This window comes from Salvelinus sp. IW2-2015, linkage group LG5 (genome assembly GCF_002910315.2).
Source record: "Salvelinus sp. IW2-2015 linkage group LG5, ASM291031v2, whole genome shotgun sequence".
Taxonomy (NCBI): Eukaryota; Metazoa; Chordata; class Actinopteri; order Salmoniformes; family Salmonidae; genus Salvelinus; species Salvelinus sp. IW2-2015.
In genome coordinates this window covers 15730752-15749474 of record NC_036844.1, presented here as the reverse complement: position 1 = coordinate 15749474, position 18723 = coordinate 15730752, and the positions used below count along the sequence as shown (strand labels likewise).

Genomic DNA, 18723 nt, shown 5'->3' with positions numbered 1-18723 from the left:
GAGGTCAACGATTCATCTGTTATGTCTTTCAAAAAATGAGAGTGATTTGTAATCTGAATCAAGGCCAAAATAATATTGTTAAAGGCCCAAACATTTATTTCTGTTTGAGAGGAGCGAAACGCGGACCAATGTGTCGCCGCCCCATTGGACTCCCAATCACAGTCGGATGTGATACAGTTGAAGTCGGATGTTTACATACACTTAGGTTGGAGTCATTAAAACGTTTCAACCACTCCACAAATTTTTGTTAACAAACTGTAGTTTTGGCAAGTCGGTTAGGACATCTACTTGTGCATGACACAAGTAATTTCCAACAATTGTTTACAGACAGATTATTTCACTGTATCACACTTCCAGTGGGTCAGAAGTTACATACACTAAGTTGACTGTGCCTCTAAACAGCTTGGAAAATTCCAAGAAAATGATGCATGGCTTTATAAGCTATTGATAGGCTAATTGACATTATTTTAGTCAATTGGAGGTGTACCTGTGGATGTATTTCAAGGCCTACTTCAACTCGTGCCTCTTTCGTGACATCATGGGAAAGTCAAAAGAAATCAGCCAAGATCTCAGGAAAACAAATGTAGACCACAAGTCGGTTCATCCTTGGGAGCAATTTCTGAAGGTACCACGTTCATCTGTACAAACAATAGTACGCAAGTTTAAACTCCATGGGACCACACAGCTGTCATACGCTTAGGAAGGAGACGCTTTCTGTCTCCTAGAGATGAGCGTACTTTGGTGCAAAAAGTGCAAATCAATCCCAGAACAACAGCAAAGGACCTTGTGAAGATGCTGGAGGAAACGGGTACAAAGTATCTATATCCACAGTTAAACAAGTCCTATATCGACATTACCTGAAAGCCGCTCAGCAGGAAGAAGCTACTGCTCCAAAACCGCCATAAATAGCCAGACAACGGTTTGCAACGCACATGGGGACAAAGATCATACTTTTTGGAGAAATGTCCTCTGGTCTGATGAAACAAAAATAGAACTGTTTGGCCATAATGACCATCGTATGTTTAGAAAAAAAGAGAGGCTTGCAAAGAACCGAATAATAACAATAATAATAATACTTAGAACCTAACTTAGAAATACATTTGACAATAGAATTCTCCCCCTACCCTCGTCTAGGCAAGTCTATTGTCCAGCTACCTGCTAATAGCCATAATGGCGCTGTACAACGTGACCGTGTGTGTTTCAAAGAGTATTTTCCTGTAAGCAACCATTTGTTTACCTACATTAGACAACTTTATTCCAATATTTCTGTAATTCAGTCATATTTATTCCCATGGTAATTCGTTATGGATCCATAACTAAATAATCATTTGCATTTTGAGAGTATTTCTATCATAATTTTATTAATGAAAGCATGAAGATGTTGATGAAGAAATACTGTTCCGCTGTTTTGAGTTAGAAATGTAACACTTCAGAGTACTTAAGCATGGAATACATTGCAGGTAGGSMGATGTTCACATCTACAGTAGCCGGGCTATAAAGAGTCTATTGTCCTGCTAATCGGGCTACAAGTGTTTGAAAACCTGTTTTCAAAATGCCAGCAGCTGTCCATCACTATTGTAAATAAAAACATAGCGTCTTGTTTACATCTTGTTTACATTCTTTGTAACCACAATGTCACAAATYATTTGTATCTACCTTTCCAATTACTTTTAGAGTTTGGGATTAATTTGATTTATAGTATGGTGTTTATATATTTTTTTTWAACGAAAAACCCTCTGGGTTTCCATTAGGATGGAACGGAAAATATGGCGCTGTACAACGAGGCGTTCGGGAGTAGGCTACATAGTACTGGGCTATTTAGAGGGAGGAGTAGGCTGTCCTTGTAAATAATAATTTGTTCTTAACTGATTTGCCTAGTTAAATATAGGTTACACTAAGAGCATTAATTTATATACCATAATTTTAGTCTAACCAATACCCAAACAGAGATTCAGTCAAAAATAAAAATCTCATTGATTTATCAAGACCAGTRCCCATGCTTGTCTCAGAGCAGCGCAAAACAGTGCTAAAATAGTTGTAGYCTATTGCGTCAACTTCAATATGCTCTTTTAACAGCACATTACTCAACACTATTGAGACTCATGTCACCTACGGTAGMCCTACAGTATATCGAAAAATATGATGTGACTCTCCGCAAATAATTACATATAGAGGTTTGGATGATTCTAAATTAAAACCAAAAGCCGACACATAGGTCTCCTGGTGGTGTCCTGCACGGGTATCTGTAGCAACGCATTTTGAATTGCGATGTGGTGACTTAGACAGCTGCACCACTGGGGAGGCCCCATCCACAAATATCAAAATACAGAGAGGTGTTGGTAAAGGTATATTGTCCTGCTAATAGCCCTATTATAATACTCTACATTGTGTCCAGGTCAGGAAAACCAAAACATTTCTTTATTAAACACTATCAGAAAGAATGTTAGTACTCATTTATTTTGATCCAAAGCCATGAATGAGTGAGMCACTCAACTTTATGTAGGTGCTGCTAAAAAAATGAAAGTGACTGATTGTAATCTGAATAAAGGCCAAAATAATATTTGTAGAAGCCAAAACATTTTATTTCTGTTTTTAGAGGGAGCGAAACGCTGGGCCAATTGTGCGCCGCCCTATGGGACTCCCGATCACGGTCGGATGTGATACATAATAATGGTAATACTTAACCTAGAACCTAACTTAGAAATACATTTGACGATAGAATTACRCTCCTTCTAGGCAGGTCGATTGTCCAGCTACCTGCTAGAACAGTGGGAACGTTTCCCTAGGCAGTGCCATTATTAGTGCATTGCCCCTTAGTGTTGCTCTGTGCTACCCAGTGTGGCGGGGTGGGGGTCCACCCCTCCTCCTCCCTTCCCATTGGCTAGGTCTGTCTTCTGTGCGCGGCTCTGCGGCCCATCTCGTGCCTTGAACCTTARGCGCTTTCACTGGATACAGCTGGAGAACTGCAAGGCAATTCCATTATATATTGTCCTGCTAATAACAGGGTTAATAATATATCTGTGAGAATATCCAATGGGCTTTTATATAATTCTAAATGAATAATAATAATAATCGCTTTGTTTAAAAAATAACAATATTTTGGAGATGGTTTTGTTTTCAAATAACGTAAAATGAGCAAGATAAAGGCCATTCTTGAACATGGGGTGAGACATTGTTACTAATTTGTAAATAAAGCCAGTTTGTTATTTAGAATTATTTCTTTATGTTTTTAGAGGAAGAGAAACCAAAAACCTACAGTCATCTCACGGGTCTCCCAGTTGAGGCCGGCACGGGTATTGAACCAGCATCTTGCACTGCTATGAAGTGTCTTAGACCATTGCACCAATCAGGCGCTATACAACATGAACGGTCGGGAGTGGCCTACAGTACGACAGTAAGAGCAAAATAATCCTAACAAAATAAAATAATAAAAACCTTAGTGTAACAACAGTTGTAGTAAGTAATACTGAAGTCGTGCACAATTATCAGTTTCTATTTAGGTTTATGTCGCCCGTTCATTGTCAGAGACACATTAGGACCCAAAAGRATAATCAGTGCTCTAACTCCCCCTTGCGCTGGTCTGGAGCAATGAAGTGGTGACACAGAGTACCATACTAAACCACAAATTACCTCTAAGTACCACAGCATAATCGCACAACATTTAGTGGAGCAACCACTGTACCATATCATATGCAGACAGAAACATAAACCTTTTACCTTATCATAAGTAGACATAATTGCAAARTATTAAATTCTTCCAATGGAAATTTAAAAAACAATTTAGTTACAAATTGAACTTTAATTAAATGATTTGATTAAATGATTAAATGATATTGAATGATCCCCAATYATCCATCACATCTCCCCCCCAAAAAATCAACATACATCTCAGGCTTCCATGTCTTCTCCCTGGAGCTTCTCAATGTCCACCTCTTGAARATCCGACTCTGAGGTCTCATCTTCACTGTCACTTTCCAACCTTGTTGAGGGAGGCTCGTCGTCAGGCTCAAAAAGTCTTGAAATTTGCCCGGATGGCCACCAATTTTTCAACCCTTGTATTGGTCAGCCTGTTGTGTGCTTTGGTGTGTGTGTTCCCAAGCAAGGACCAGTTGCACTCCGAGGTGGCTGATGTTAGTGGGATTTGGAGGATGATGGAGGCAACAGGGGAAAGAGCCTCAGATCCACAAAGTCCCTTCCACCAGGTGGCTGATGAGATATGTTGGCACGACTGCCATATTGCATCTCCATCCCAAAGCCCTTGCTTGCAAGTGTCCTTCGCCAGACTGCCAAGAACCTTGCCCTCATCCAGGCCAAGGTGGCAAGACACGGTAGTGATGACACCATTGGCCTTGTTGATCTCTGTACCAGACAGGATGCTCTTGCCAGCATACTTGGGGTCCAACATGTACGCTGCGGTGTGTATGGGCTTCAGGCAGAAGTCTTCACGCTTTTTGATGTATTTCAGAACTGCAGTTTCCTRTGCTTGGAGCAACAGTGAAGTGGGCAGGGGAGTATGGATTTCTTCTCTTACATTTGCAAGCAGAGTCTGAACATCAGACAGGGTGGCATTGTCTCCCTCAATCAGTGCAATGGCTACTGCTATAGGTTTCAGGAGTTTCAGGCTGCTTACCACTCTCTCCCAAAATACGTCATTCTGGAGGATCCTCTTGATGGGGCTGTCCATATTGGCAGATTGTGATATTGCCATTTCTTGGAGAGACTCCTTCACCTCCAGGAGACTGTCAAACATGATGACAACACCACCCCAACAGGTGTTGCTGGGCAGCTTCAATGTGGTGCTCTTATTCTTCTCACTTTGCTTGGTGAGGTAGATTGCTGCTATAACTTGATGACTCTTCACATACCTAACCATTTACTTGGCTCTCTTGTAGAGTGTATCCATTGTTTTCAGTGTCATGTTGTCTTTGAGGAGAAGAGTCAATGCATGAGCAGCACAGCCAATGGGTGTGATGTGAGGGTAGGACTCCTCCACTTTTGACCAAGCAGCCTTCATTTTCGCAGCATTGTCTGTCACCAGTGCAAATACCTTCTGTGGTCCAAGGTCATTGATGACTGCCTTCAGCTCATCTGCAATGTAGAGACCAGTGTGTATGTTGGCCCTTGTGTCTGTGCTCTTGTAGAATACTGGTTGAGGGGTGGAGATGAAGTAGTTAATTATTCCTTGCCCACGAACATTCAACCTCCCATCAGAGATGATTGCAATACAGTCTGCTTTCTCTATGATTTGCTTGACCTTCACTTGAACTRTGTTGAACTCTGCATCCAGCAAATGAGTAGATAAATCATGTCTGMTTGGWYGGGTGTATGCTGGGCGGAGAACATTCAGAAATCTCTTCCAATACACATTGCCTGTGAGCATCAGAGGTGGTGAACCAGTTGCATACACATCTCGAGCAAGACATTCATCTGCATTTCTCTGACTACGTTCCTCCATTGAGTCAAAAAAACGTCTGATTCCAGGAGGACCATGAGCTGTTGCTATCGATAAGGTGTCTGATTCAACYTTTTCACCTCYAATAGAAGTAGAGGGACTTTTGTCAGAGGTTGCTTGTTGTGAGCGCTGAGGGAACTTTATGCACWTGGCCAGATGATTCTGCATCTTTGTTGCATTCTTCACATATGATTTGGTTTTTGCAAATGTACACAGCTTTTCCTTCTACATCAGTGAAATGTCTCCACACATCAGCTAGTGCCCGTAGCATTTTCATGTAAAGATTAGAAATAACTTTGTAAAAAAATAAATAATACAATTGCATATACAGATCAATAGTTAAGCAGTTAGCTTAAACAACTCTTTTGTAAGATAAATGTTTTAAAATGAAACGTATGTAAACCGGTGAATTAACACTCCTCAGTTAGCAGGCTAAACCAAGCTAAAACCCACATGGTAGCAAAAACTAACTACCAGAAATTGTTAACAAGTTATAAATGATTTAAACACACGTTGTTGAAGGTTACTATTTACTAGTTAACAAAAAAGAGTTTGTCATATATAATATATTCACCCCACCCAGTATTGTAATCATAACTTACCAGAAAGCATGTAGTCCTTGGCTCAGACAGTATAGTAGTGTTGGCTCAATAGCATCTCATTAGTGTGCAAGATCTTGAGAATCAGCTGTACATGTGATGGAAGAATACACTGTGCATGCAGAGGGTTCCAATTCCATTGAATTGGGGATAGTTTAACTAAAATATGCCACAAGACCTAGAATTGACTTAAGTGTATCCCTCAAAAAAGGTTTGCTGTTATAAGCTAACTTTTTGATGAATTTAATCAAAATTRCCCAAWTTCAAGGGCTTAACTTCCCATGGAAAATTTCCCAAAAAAGTCTGGAAATTTACCAGAAAGTTTCCTACCCTTTGCAACCCTAATTGTCATATAGTAGATGCTATAAAGTCCTATATTCATCACACTGCTGTTCATATGGAGTAGAATGACTGACTGTCAGATTACAGTTCATAGATTACATTACATATGTGTGTTTTTTTCTACTGCCAGTCGGGAGGGTTCTCTCTGTCCACCCACTCATTCCCTTTCTCTCATATGGTCTCGCTTGCGCTCTCTCTCGCTCTCGCTCTCGCTCTCTCGCTCTCTCTGATAGCTAGAGTTGGCTATTACCTGACCATATGCGTGGACCGGGGGAGTTTAAAAACACAGCCAGGTTTTAAGGAGCTGGCAAATTCCCTCATCTGGCGACCCAAATCAATTTGCCATGTGGTGAAGGGGTGCTGAGAGAGAAGAGAGGGGAATTTATCTAAAACCTCCTAGTCAGATTACAGCTCTGGCAGCCCCAGACCAGACTCAAACACTGCAATCACAGGCCTCTTCTCTTGATTCAAGCCCTCTGTCTCAGCTCCACTCACTTAGACATGGGTGATGTCTCGTGCCCAATTCCCATAAACTATGGTCAACAGCAGGGTTTTCTGAGGCATTACTAGCTAACCTATATCTTGAAGACTCAGAACTCAGTCATTAAAGTGAACATACTGGTCACTTTAATGTTTACATACTGTTTCACTCACTTAATATGTATATACTGTATTCTAGTCATGGATCATGCTACAGTTGAAGTGGGAAGTTTACATACACTAACAGTCGCACGTGAATTTTTGATTTGCTGATAGCTACTTTTTTWAAATTGTAATATCTTATGATACTGTATGTGGTTGTCCCACCAAGCTACAGTTTAAGTCGGAAGTTTACATACACCTTAGCCAAATACATTTCATCTCAGTTTTTCACAATTCCTGACATTTAATCCTAGTAAAAATTCCCTGTCTTAGGTCAGTTAGGATCACCACTTTATTTTAAGAATGTGAAATGTCAGAATAATATTAGAGCTAATTATTTATTTCAGCTTTAATTTCTTTCATCACATTCCCAGTGGGTCAGAAGTTTACATACACTCAATTAGTATTTGGTAGCATTGCCTTTAAATTGTTTAACTTGGGTCAAARGTGTCGGGTAGCCTTCCACAAGCTTCCCACAATAAGTTGGGTGAATTTTGCCCATTCCTCCTGACAGAGCTGATGTAACTGAGTCAGGTTTGTAGACCTCCTTGCTCGCACACGCCTTCAGTTCTGCTCACAAATTTTCTATGGGATTGAGGTCAGGGCTTTGTGATGGCCACTGCAATACCTTGACTTTGTTGTCCTTAAGCCATTTTGCCCCATCTTTGGAGGTATGCTTGGGGTCATTGTCCATTTGGAAGACCCATTTGCGACCAAGCTTTAACTTCCTGACTGATGTCTTGAGATGTTGCTTCAATATATCCACATAATTTTCCTGCCTCATTATGCCATCTATTTGGTGAAGTGCACCAGCCAATCCTGCAGCAAAGCACCCCCACAACATGATGCTGCCACCCCCGTGCTTCACTTCTCCAGCATGCCAGTGGTCATTGAAGGTGAGCATTTGCCCACTGAAGTCCGTTACGATGCCAAACAGCAGTCAGGTCAAGACCCTGGTGAGGACGAGAGCATGCAGATGACCTACCCTGAGACGGTTTCTGACAGTTTCTGAATGAATCCTTCGGTTGTGCAAACCCACAGTTTCATCAGCTGTCCGGGTGGCTGGTCTCAGATGATCACGCAGGTAAAGAAGCCAGATATGGAGGTCCTGGGCTGGTGTGGTTACACGTTGTGAGGCTGGTTGGACATACTGCCAAATTCTGTAAAACGACATTGGAAGCAGGTTATGGTAGAGAAATTAACATTAAATTATCTGGCAATAGCTCTGGAGGGCATTCCTGRAGTCAGCATGCCAATTGCATGCTCCCTCAAAACGTTGACTTCTGTAGCATTGTGTGTAAAATTGCACGTTTAAGAGTGGCCTTTTATTGTCCKCCGCACAAGGTGCACCTATGTAATGATTATTCTGTTTAATAAACTAATTGATATGCCACACCTGTCAGGTGTATGGATTATCTTGGCAAAGGAGAAATGGTAACTAACAGGGATGTAAACAAATTTGTGTGCAATATGCTTTTTGTGCGTATGGAACATTTCTGGGATCTTTTATTTCAGCTCTTGAACCATGGGACCAACACTTTACATTTTGCGTTTCTATTTTTTGTTCATTATAATTACCAGTTGGAGGGCTGTTAAAATAGATTTTTCCCAGTCGAATGTGGTAAATTCCCACTTCCATCTTGGTAATGAACGCACCAATATTCTGCCTCCTTCAGTGCCAGATACGCATTTGTGATTGTCATGAAGAGGGCGTGTTTCTAGCACCATTCACCTCCCACTCCGGGGTGATGTGTTGAGGTGTCACTGTTAAGTAAGCGCAACACAGGTGCATTTGCCAATTGATTGAAATTAATTTGGCTTTTGCTTGCTTATTTAGAGCAGGTACTACATGTCTGCTGAAAGAGGTGCAAGAGGAAAGTTTGTTACGTGGCTTGAGTACTTTCACAAGGTGCTACCTGAACCCCCCTATTGTCAACCACAGAGAATGGACGCATATCCGCGGCTATAAACCAAAGACTATTAAAGAACAGCCTACCTACCTGTTTCTTTGCGTTTCCGTCTTGCTCCGTTATACTGAGGTGAAGCGTAAATGTGTCAACGTTTCTGAGGTGTTGGCAGCTGCATAGTCTATTATCCACAAGTCTTTGTCCATCTCCGTCGTAATCTACTGGGAAGCCAAAATTCCRCCGGGTTTATCGACTCCACCACTCYCCATCGTACAGGACTAGTTCCCAGCTGCGCCTCACAAAAGGACAGTTCGAAATGTGCCAATTAAGATTAGAATTTGTATTAATGTGTGCATAGGCTCTAGTTTTGACGGAATAGCCTGAAATGTTTTTTCAGGTCAGATTTAGTCAAGCGGCATAGGCCTATAACACAGTGTATGTATAGCCTATAGACCTTCTGGTTTCATTTTGTACATATCTTTTTTTTTTATGTGTTCATTCGGGTTCACAGTGCGGACCAAACCGTGGTGGCCTTACCGAAAGGTTCGATATGAATATATGTACCATTACACACACTCACTTACTCTCTCACTCACTCACTCACTCACTCACTCACTCACACACACACACAGGACCTGAAATAAAGTCAAAAGTATACTTTTTTAAACTTTCAACGAGCATTTCTTATTTGTTCAGTCTGGGCTGAAGCGTGTTAGGGTATGCTTTCATTCTGTTATAAACGTAACTATATTTGTAGTTTTGTAGTCACCTTGATTCTTTTGGCCACCCTTTGTAAACTCTGTCTACTACAGCATCGGATACAGCGCCGTGTGTGTGGACGGCGGTTTGATTGCCTTGTTTTCCCTGGCTGTCACAGTTTGTGTTTATAGAGTTGTGTATCCATACTATCCTCCTCTCACATTGCACAGGGACGCTCCCAAACACACACACACAACTCTGGAACACCAGGAGAGCCGCAGCGTCTAGCCAATTATTGCTTCAGCCAATTTCTTTCTGTTGTAACGGAAGCGGTCCCAGAGTTGGCCACAGGTGTGAATTATTGATTGATTATAGGACCGGAGCACAATCTTCAGATGTAGTTCCGTTTCCTTGTAAACATATTGAGTCTGTCAAAGCCAGTTAATTAAAGCCTGTGAAGAGGGGATGGCAGAGCTTTGAGCCGTCACTGGGTGGGATGTGTTGCAAAGTGCAGGCAAAGTTTTMGGTGCTTCAGAGTTATTGGCGTGGCCCAAATTACAGTATGACAACAGGCAAGGTGACCTGGAGCAGTTTGTTTGCACACCGAGAGTTGTGGATTCTGGCTACACTCTCTATCTCTCCCTCTCTCTCTCATCGCTCTCTCTCCCTCTCTCATTGCCCTCTCTCTCTCTCATCATCCTCTCTCTTTCATCGACCTTCTCATTCGCCCTCTGTCCATTTCGCTCTCTCTTGTCCGCCCTCGCTCAAATGCTTTGCTCAATATCTGTCCCTCTGACACCCCCTCTCGCTCATGATTGACTGCGTTCCTCTTCCTCTCCATCCATCTCTCTCTTCTACTATCCCTCTCTCAAACACACTCTATCCATCTCTCTCTTCTACTATCCCTCTCTCAAACACACTCTATCCATCTTCCTCCTCTTTCCGTGTCCCCTTCTCCCATAGACTACATGTCTCTCCAGTGTGGAGGTGTGCTTCACAGAGGTCAGCCTACACACTCTCCTCACCCTCTCTCCCCATGGCCCTGGGGGATAAGCCTGCCTAAATGTCATTTTATTTTTAACCCAAAACCTCCTTGAAATATCCCCCCAGCCATCCTCCTCATTATCTGCCTTGAGCCACCGCAGCGTACCGCATCACCCCGCAAAATACTGATACCCGAAAACTTGATCAAGAATTAACGCAGATCTCTCTCCTTCTTCTCCTCTCCTCTGCCCTCTCTCTCTTCTCTGCCTCTCTCCTCTTTTCTGCCTCTGTCCTCTTCTCTTTGCTCTCTCTCTTCTTCTGCCTCTCTCTCTCTTCTTCTCTGCTCTCTCTCTTCTTCTCTGCTCTCCTCCTCTTCTTGCCCTCTGCCTCTCTCCTCTTCTCCTCTGCCTCTCTCCTCTTCTCCTCTGCCTCTCTCCTCTTCTCCTTTGCCTCTCTCCTCCCCTGCCGTGCGCTTGAGCTGTCTAGAGCAGGTTGGGAGGGGGGGGGAACGTGGCTCTCTCGCTCGCTCCACGTGAGGGAAGCAAGGAAGAAGGAAGGAGAGGAAAATAAGTAGTCCTGTTTCACTATTAATTAGGACAGGGTAGGTTATAAATATGCTGTTAAGAGAAGACATTGTGTCCTGCTTAAGTCGAGGCTCCTGAGAGCTCATTTGACCCACTGTCGCCGGAGCTGAGTCTCTGCAGATACTGCGGCAAACTCTGACACACACACACACACTTATGTTTTTCATTCTCTCACTCTCTAACACACACACACACACACACACACACACACACACACACTTTCTTGTTCCACATATGAACACTTCCATACCCAAAGTCACCACTATTGCACACACCCAACCCACTGCCTCTCTCCTCATGATGGCGAAGTGGAAGTTTGATGTCCTGTGACGCTACATTGATTGATTGAGGCCCAGTTGTGATGTTGGATCCAGTGCCGGGCAGAAGACCTAATTTAACCAGACAGACACATACTGAAGTAATTAGAGGCACTTTCGTGCTGACAGTGGAGAAGGGCCAATTATGTTTTGTAAGCCAGGCAGGCGGGGCAGGGCGCTAGCTATCAGGCTGCATTGTGTTGTGTAACCAGCATCTTTTAATTAACAACGGAGTAAGTCTAASGGAAGAACCACAACCAGAACCAGCTCACGGCGAGCAGTTCTCATGACCCGAGGACAGAGCGCTGACTTCAGAACTATGACTTCACCTTTTACCTGGGTCGGTCAAGTTCACACGCAAACACAAAATCATACAGACACGCACACACATACACACTCAACATTGATTGGAAACGCAGGCTGAATTTAGAAAATGTCTCCCAGATCACCTTAAGCCTGTGGCTGCTCCTATTGATCCGTCGGCAGATGCACAAATACAGGAGGCGGCAATTGTGAATCCTCCTCTCTCTCTGTCTCTCCTTCCCTCTCGCTCTCTCTCCTTCCCTGTCTCTCTCCTTCCCTCCACTCTCTCTCTCTCTCTCCTTCCCTCCTTCTCTCTCTCTCTCTCTCTCTCCCCTCAGCCCCCTCTGTCAGAGGGAAGAGTTCTGATTGGTTTGCATCAATCAATACGTTTGGTTTTTCTTGTACTGTTAAACTAGAAAATGCCCCAAGGTGCAGATGTATGTTTGTCGTTAACGTACCCCCCCCCCTCCTTTCTTTCGCTAATCCCTCTTTCTCTCTCCTCCTCTCTACCATAGCCACAGCTGCCAGAGGTCCCAGCGGCCCCCGTTGTCTCAGCCCCCCCTACCCTGGCTTCTAGAGCACATGTGTACCCAGCTGATCAAAGACCACCTGACGTCAGCTCCTTCAAAAGCAAAGAGCCCCCCTCCTCCTCTTCCACCGTCCTGCTACCCTCCTCCTCATCCTCCTCCACCTCCAGACGACCGGAGAAGAACCGGGACAGAGAGAAGGGCGACAGAGAYAAGAAGAAGAAGAAACGCAAGAAGAGGTCACGGTCGAGATCGCGCTCCCGGCCTAAAACCAAGCACGCCCTGCCAAGCGCGTACAGAATGGTACGCAGGTCTAGGTGAGTGGTCCAACCTGTATTCCTCACAACAACCTGGTCCTATGACTCTCTCATCACAACCATGGCCTTTACAGTTGAATAGGTGTTTTCTTTACACATTGGGCAATAGAAGATGGCCTAAAGCTCAGATGTTTTAACAAAATTCATCAAAGAGAAAACTGCTCTATTTATGAACCTACAGTAGCTGGTGCCTACTGCCTAATGAAGCAAGTAGCTTTCTGGCTGGCTGGCAGTATCAACTAGATGACTTTGTTGTGAAACTGAAAGTTTCATCCGTCTTCACTGCAACCTGTCGGCTTCCTCTCTCTGTAGTTTCCCGACGCCTCCACACGCTCTCCAAGTTTTTCATCTTGATTTTTTTCATCTCTCACTCTCTTTTTGGAAATCACGGCCAATTGGCATTATCAGCGGCTGGAGTTGCTGTAATTACGCCGGCCTCATGGTGTCATCCTGACGAGCCTTAATGTAATTTCACTGAGATTTAATCGTTTCTGCCCGAGGTTTTAAATCATTTACAGTATGTGAATTAAAGGGCTTAGATTGAGAAGGGGGCGTCCGCTGAGCCTCGTGTCAGAGATTGCAATCCTCTAATGTGCAAGCACGCCAAATTTCCTCCATTTTCCTTCGTATTTTTTTGCAGAGCAAGTCAAATGAAGAAAAAAAATCCGGGCTGCGGCGAAATTTGACTGGAAGAGTGAAATAGATCCCTGAATGAGCAGTCACAGAATCAGTCAGCGTTTTTTTAGTGTTGGGAGGCTGGAAGAGGCAGTGAGCTCCTACTGTGTTTTTTTTTTACAGCGTTGATGAAGATGCAGACTGCATCCCAAATCGATCCTATTCCCTACACAGTGCACTACTTTTGACCAGAGCCCTCTGGGTGGCACTACATAGGGAATAGGGTGACGTTTGGGACACAACTGCCGTTTTGTAGAACGAGGAGCATCTGAAAGGTCTAATCTGGTTCTACAGAGGGGAACCTCGGAGGGTTGTGCAGACATCAGCCCTGCCAATCACTCCCCATTTCAATCCCCAGCGTTTTAAAGGTCTCCCTTACTAACCTTGAGAAAGAGGTAATGGAGCCTTCCTGCAGGTGGCTGMCTGACTGGCTGCTTGTCTGTATTAGTGCATCCCAAATCGCTCCCTATTCCCTATGGCCGCTGGACAAAATTAGTGCACTATATAGGGAATAGGGTGCCATTGGAGACGRAGCCTCAATCTGTCTGGGTCTGACGACGGAATTAAACTGGCAGCTCACTCTGCTCGTGTCCCGGCTCCTCCTCACCAGTCTCTAGCAGCCCAATGGGCTCTCTCTCTGTCTCTCTCTTTCTCTCTGTCTCTCTCTTTCTCTCTGTCTCTCTGTCTCTCTCTGTCTCTGTCTCTGTCTCTCTCTCTCTCTCTCTCTCTGTCTCTCTCTCTCTCTCTGTCTCTCTCTCTCTGTCTCTCTGTCTCTGTCTCTGTGTGTGTCAGGGGAGGTTCCCCCTTGTTAACACATCAGCAGGACTGCTGCTCTCCATTAACTCAAGAGTTACTACTTTCCCACCGTCTCTCTGTCTTTTTCTGTCTTTCTCATTTCCTTCTCTGTCCATCATTTGCATCCTGTCTCACAGTATCAGGGTCAGCCCTCTGACGTTGTCTGTTGTCATTGACAGGCCTGTCATGCCCCCATCCTTAGCCCCTGCTCCCCTGCTCCACCCCTGGGTGTTTAATTGGGGCCCTTGGCCCCAGGGGCCAGTGTGAGATCATTACCAGCAGAGTTTAGAGGCCCCCGTGGACCCATGAAGGGTCAACAACGTCTATACAGGACAGATAATGAGGGGGGGTGCAGGGAATGTCTACCTCGAATGTACAGTTGCCCTCAAATTGCGCCCTTCCTCTGACAACTTCCCTTTTGCTCACTTTGTCACTTATTCAGCCCCCGATAGCCAAGGATATGACCTGTCTGTTTGTGTTTATCCTTGGGCAAATTTGGCTTTTGTCCAACGGCAAAGTACTTTTTAAACGGCTCCATTAGATAGAATTTTCATTGGTGTGTGGCCAGTTTGTGCGTGTGCATTAAATGTGTGTGAGTGTATCCAGACATTGTCTTTTATACACATCTAGATGTGTATAAGAGACAGCCCTTCTTCTCACCTCTCTCCTTCCTTCTCGCTGTCCTCTCTTCCCACCTCTCTCCTTCCTTCTCTCTCTGTGTCCCCTCTTCTCACCTCTCTCCTTCCTTCTCTCTGTGTCCCCTCTTCTCACCTCTCTCCGTCCCCTCTTCTCACCACTCTCTCTCGTTCCTCTCTCTCTCTTTCTCTCTCTCTCCCATCTCTGTGTTCATATTCATCTCTCACGCCCTGTGTCTGTCTGCAGGTCTCGCTCCAAGTCCCCTGGGAGGAGGGACAGAAGGGCTCACTCGTCCGAGAGGAGACGTGAGGAGAGGGAGCGCTACGGCACTGCCGCCTATCGCGTTGGCATCAGCCCCGCTCTGCCCAGGAGGCACTCCAGATCCAGGTAGGGCTGCTGGGATCCGTGGAAAATCTTGTAACGGTGAAACCATGGAAACAGTGGGTCAATGCTGTGAGGAAATGGCATTTCTGTATTCACTGTAGCAGTTTGAGCCACAGCAGCCCTGTGAGTGCTATAGGCCTCCTCACTCACTGTCTCTCTGTATCACTCAATCCATTACTTCCTGAAAGGGTTCGGGGCAATTTCACCGTGTACCGTGAGCTCCAAATGTATTGTGACAGTGACACTGATATTTGTGCGTAATGTAATGATATTTGTGCCTCTAACTTTCTCACGCGTCGTTATACAATAAGTGCTGTAATTTCTAAATGGTTCAGCCAATATGGATGAAAATACCCTCAAATTAAAGCTGACAGTCTGCACTTTAACCCCATGGTCATTGTATCTTTTCAAATACAAAGTGCTGGAGTACAGATCCAAAACATTTGTCACTGTRCCAATACTCAGTGTATCTCTCTATCCCTCTCTTCCTCCCTGTCTCCCTCCTTGTCTCCCTCCCTCCCTCCCTGTCTCCCAGGTCCCCTCATGAGAAGAGGAAGAGGAAGAGTTCTAAGGGCAAGCTCCCAACCAAGGGCTCTTCCTGTTCCCCCTCCTCGTACCCCAGAGGAGCCAAGAAGTCCCCCAGCGCCTCCCCTCCCACCAGCCCCACTTCCAGCCTCTCCAGGTAAAGCACCCCACCTCACCAGGCTGTTTATACACTACATCTGGGAAGGGAGGAAGGACACTGCGTGCTCCACTGAAGTGCTTTGGTTGAGCATGTGTTATTCGACAGTAGCACCTGACCAGGAATCCTTCATATCATTCAGTGCAGGCCATGCTAATGTAGGCTACCTATAAATGTATGTACATTGTCAAGTCTTTTGTCAAGTCTTTTGTCTGGAACCCAGTAATGCTAGCTGTCTCCTTTGGCGAATCAAATGAAACACCTGACCYAACATATGATGTTGTGAATCAATGGCGCTGTTGAGTTTGCCAGATGGCATACACACTCACCTGTACCCCAGAATGAGAAATAATCTGTGAAATATTATACTTTCTACAGACAAACAAGGCTATCAAACTGTRCCATAAGAAATAATAGGATTTATCAAAGCTGATTAACCAGATTTATATTTTTAAAAACTTGTGAGTTTCCACAAGTGTTTTGCAGTCGTGTTCCTTGCATTATCTGCGTCGCAAATGGCACCCTATTCCCTGTTTAGTGCACTTCTTTTGACCAGGGCCCGTAAAGCTCTGGTCTAAAGTGGTGCACTATGTAMGGAATAGGGTGCCATTTGGGATGTAATGTTTAGGGTAAAAGTGTGCACTTTATGTAAGGTGAAAACTGGGGGCCAGTTGGGCATGCTAGTGTAGGGTAAAGGTAGGGCACCTATGGTACAGGGGAAAAGCTGGGCGCCATTTGGCGATGTATTGTTAGGGGTTGAAAGTTGAGTGCCACTATGCTAGGGACAACTTGGGGCCAGATTTGGGATAGTATGATTAGGTGAAAGAAGCACCTCTGTAGGGGAAACTGGGGCCATTTCCGGAATTAATTTAGGGTAAAGTAGTTGCACCTATGTAGGGAAACTGGGGCCATGAATTATAGGGTAAATATGGCACGTATTAGTAACTGAGTCCATGGTGTATACTAGCGTGAGTGCCACTATGTAGGAACTGGGGCCCATTTGGATGTATCGATTAGGGAAGTAGTGACCACTTATGTAGGGAACTGCGGCCAATTTGGATGTATATTAGGGTAAAATTAGGTGACACTATGTAGGGAACTGGGGCCATTTGCGGATGTTATGCTTAGGGTTAACAGTAGTTGCACTATGTAGGGAACTGGCGCGCCAGTTTGGGAATTGTATTTACTTTTAAAATTAACGGTACAAGTAGTGCACTATGTAGGGAACGGGGCCCCCCCCATTTGGAACATGAAGCAGAGCGTTCTGAAGCTGAAAGATGGACTGTGTTTGGCCAACATGACCCTGACCTGTTGAATGGAACAGTAAACGATGTGGTGGAAGCCCCACAGAATCCACGTCCTGCCCCATAATTGCGGGGAGGAAGGGATATCTCTTCTTGTTATCCTTGAAATTAATTTTTTCTTTTTTTTTTTTCATTTTTGGGAATATGCAAAGTAAAAACTTCTCTGAGGGGATATTGGCACAAACACAGACAATTTTTGCCGATGGTCCATCTATTGAAGGTTTGCCAGTGGAGCTCCGGGCTTGCTCTTGTGATTTATTTGACTTGTTTTTTCGGCCTGTTCTTGTTCATGGGTGGGTCCGACGAGTGGAACACTTTGATTGAGCAAATTCTGTTTCGCTTAGAAAGTCGGTTGCTCGCTCTTCAACTCGTTTCTCTTTTCTTGGCTTGTCTGTCCAGTTTTACAGATCTCAAGCAAGGCAGGTTCCCATGAATATTGTATAAAAAGACCTTTTCATATACCATCCTTCTCTCTATTCATTTCCATCTCTGCCTATTCTCTCCACCACCTTCTCTTTCCCTCTCCACCTGTCCTGCTCTTCTCCCCCACCTTCTCTCCTCCAGTCTTCCCTAATCTCTCTCCCCCACCTTCTCTTTCATCTCTCTCCTATCTCTTCTCCCCACCTTCTCTTTCCTCTCTCCATCTGGTCCTCTCTCTCCCCCACCTTTCTCCTCCATCTTCTCTATCTCTCCTCCCACCCCTTTCTCTTTCCCCTCTCATCTGTCTCCTCCTCTCTCCCCCAACCTTCTCTCTCCTCTCCACTCTGTCCCTCTTCTTCTCCCCACCTCTCTCTCTCCATCTCTCGCCTATCTCTTCTCCTCGCCACCCCTTTCTCCCCATCTTGTCCCTCTCTCCCCACACCTTCTCTCTCCCTATTCTCTCTCCCACCCTTCTCTTTCTCTCGTCCATTCTCTCCTATACCTCTCCCCCCACCTTCTCTCTTCTCTCCCCCCACCTTTCCTCTTTCTTTCTCTCCAGTCTCTTCCCTAATCGCTTCTCCCCTACTTTCTCTCCCTATCTCTCCCCCACCTGTCTCTTTCTATTCTCATCACCCTCCTATTCGCTCTCTCGTCTTCTACTCTCTTTCTCTCTCCCCCCACCTTCTCTCTACTCTCTTTGCCCCTAATCACTCCCCCCTCTCTCTCCCCACCTTCTCTTTCTCTCTCACTCTTCCCTATCTCTCTTCCCCCCTTCTCTTTTCTCTTCCATCTCTCTCTCCCTATCTCTCTCCCCCACCTTCTCTTTCTCTCTCCATCTCTTCTCTCCCTATTTCCTCTCCCCCACCTGTCTGCTTTTTCTCTCTCCATCTCTCTCTCCCTATTCTCACTCTTCTCCCCCACCTTTCTCTTTCTCTCTTCCCTATCTCGTCTCTCTCCACCTCACCTTCTGTCTTTCTCTCTCCATCCTCTCCCTATTCTGTCTCTCTCGCTTCCACTTCTATCTTTCTCTCTCCCCCACCTTCGCGCTCTTCCCTCTCTCTTTGCCCCTCTCTCTCTCTCTCTTTTCAGGACGGCTCGCAGGAAAAAAGAGAAACAAGTGTCCCACAGCCATCGTCTGCCTCCATGCAGTCTAA

At 44.8% G+C, this 18723-nt stretch overlaps 1 protein-coding gene across 3 annotated transcripts in view; it reads left to right on the top strand.

The window, feature by feature from the left end:
* Positions 1–15868, top strand: part of LOC111963973 (splicing factor, suppressor of white-apricot homolog) — a 130842-nt gene extending 114974 nt beyond the window's left edge. For all 3 annotated transcript variants that reach the window (XM_023987587.2, XM_023987586.2, XM_023987588.2), the window contains exons 14-16: positions 12345–12673; positions 15026–15166; positions 15699–15868. In XM_023987587.2, coding sequence (XP_023843355.2) covers positions 12345–12673; positions 15026–15166; positions 15699–15849 — 621 coding nt within the window. In that variant the 3' untranslated portion in view covers positions 15850–15868. The remainder of the gene's footprint in view (positions 1–12344; positions 12674–15025; positions 15167–15698) is intronic.
* The last annotated feature ends 2855 nt before the right edge of the window (positions 15869–18723 follow it).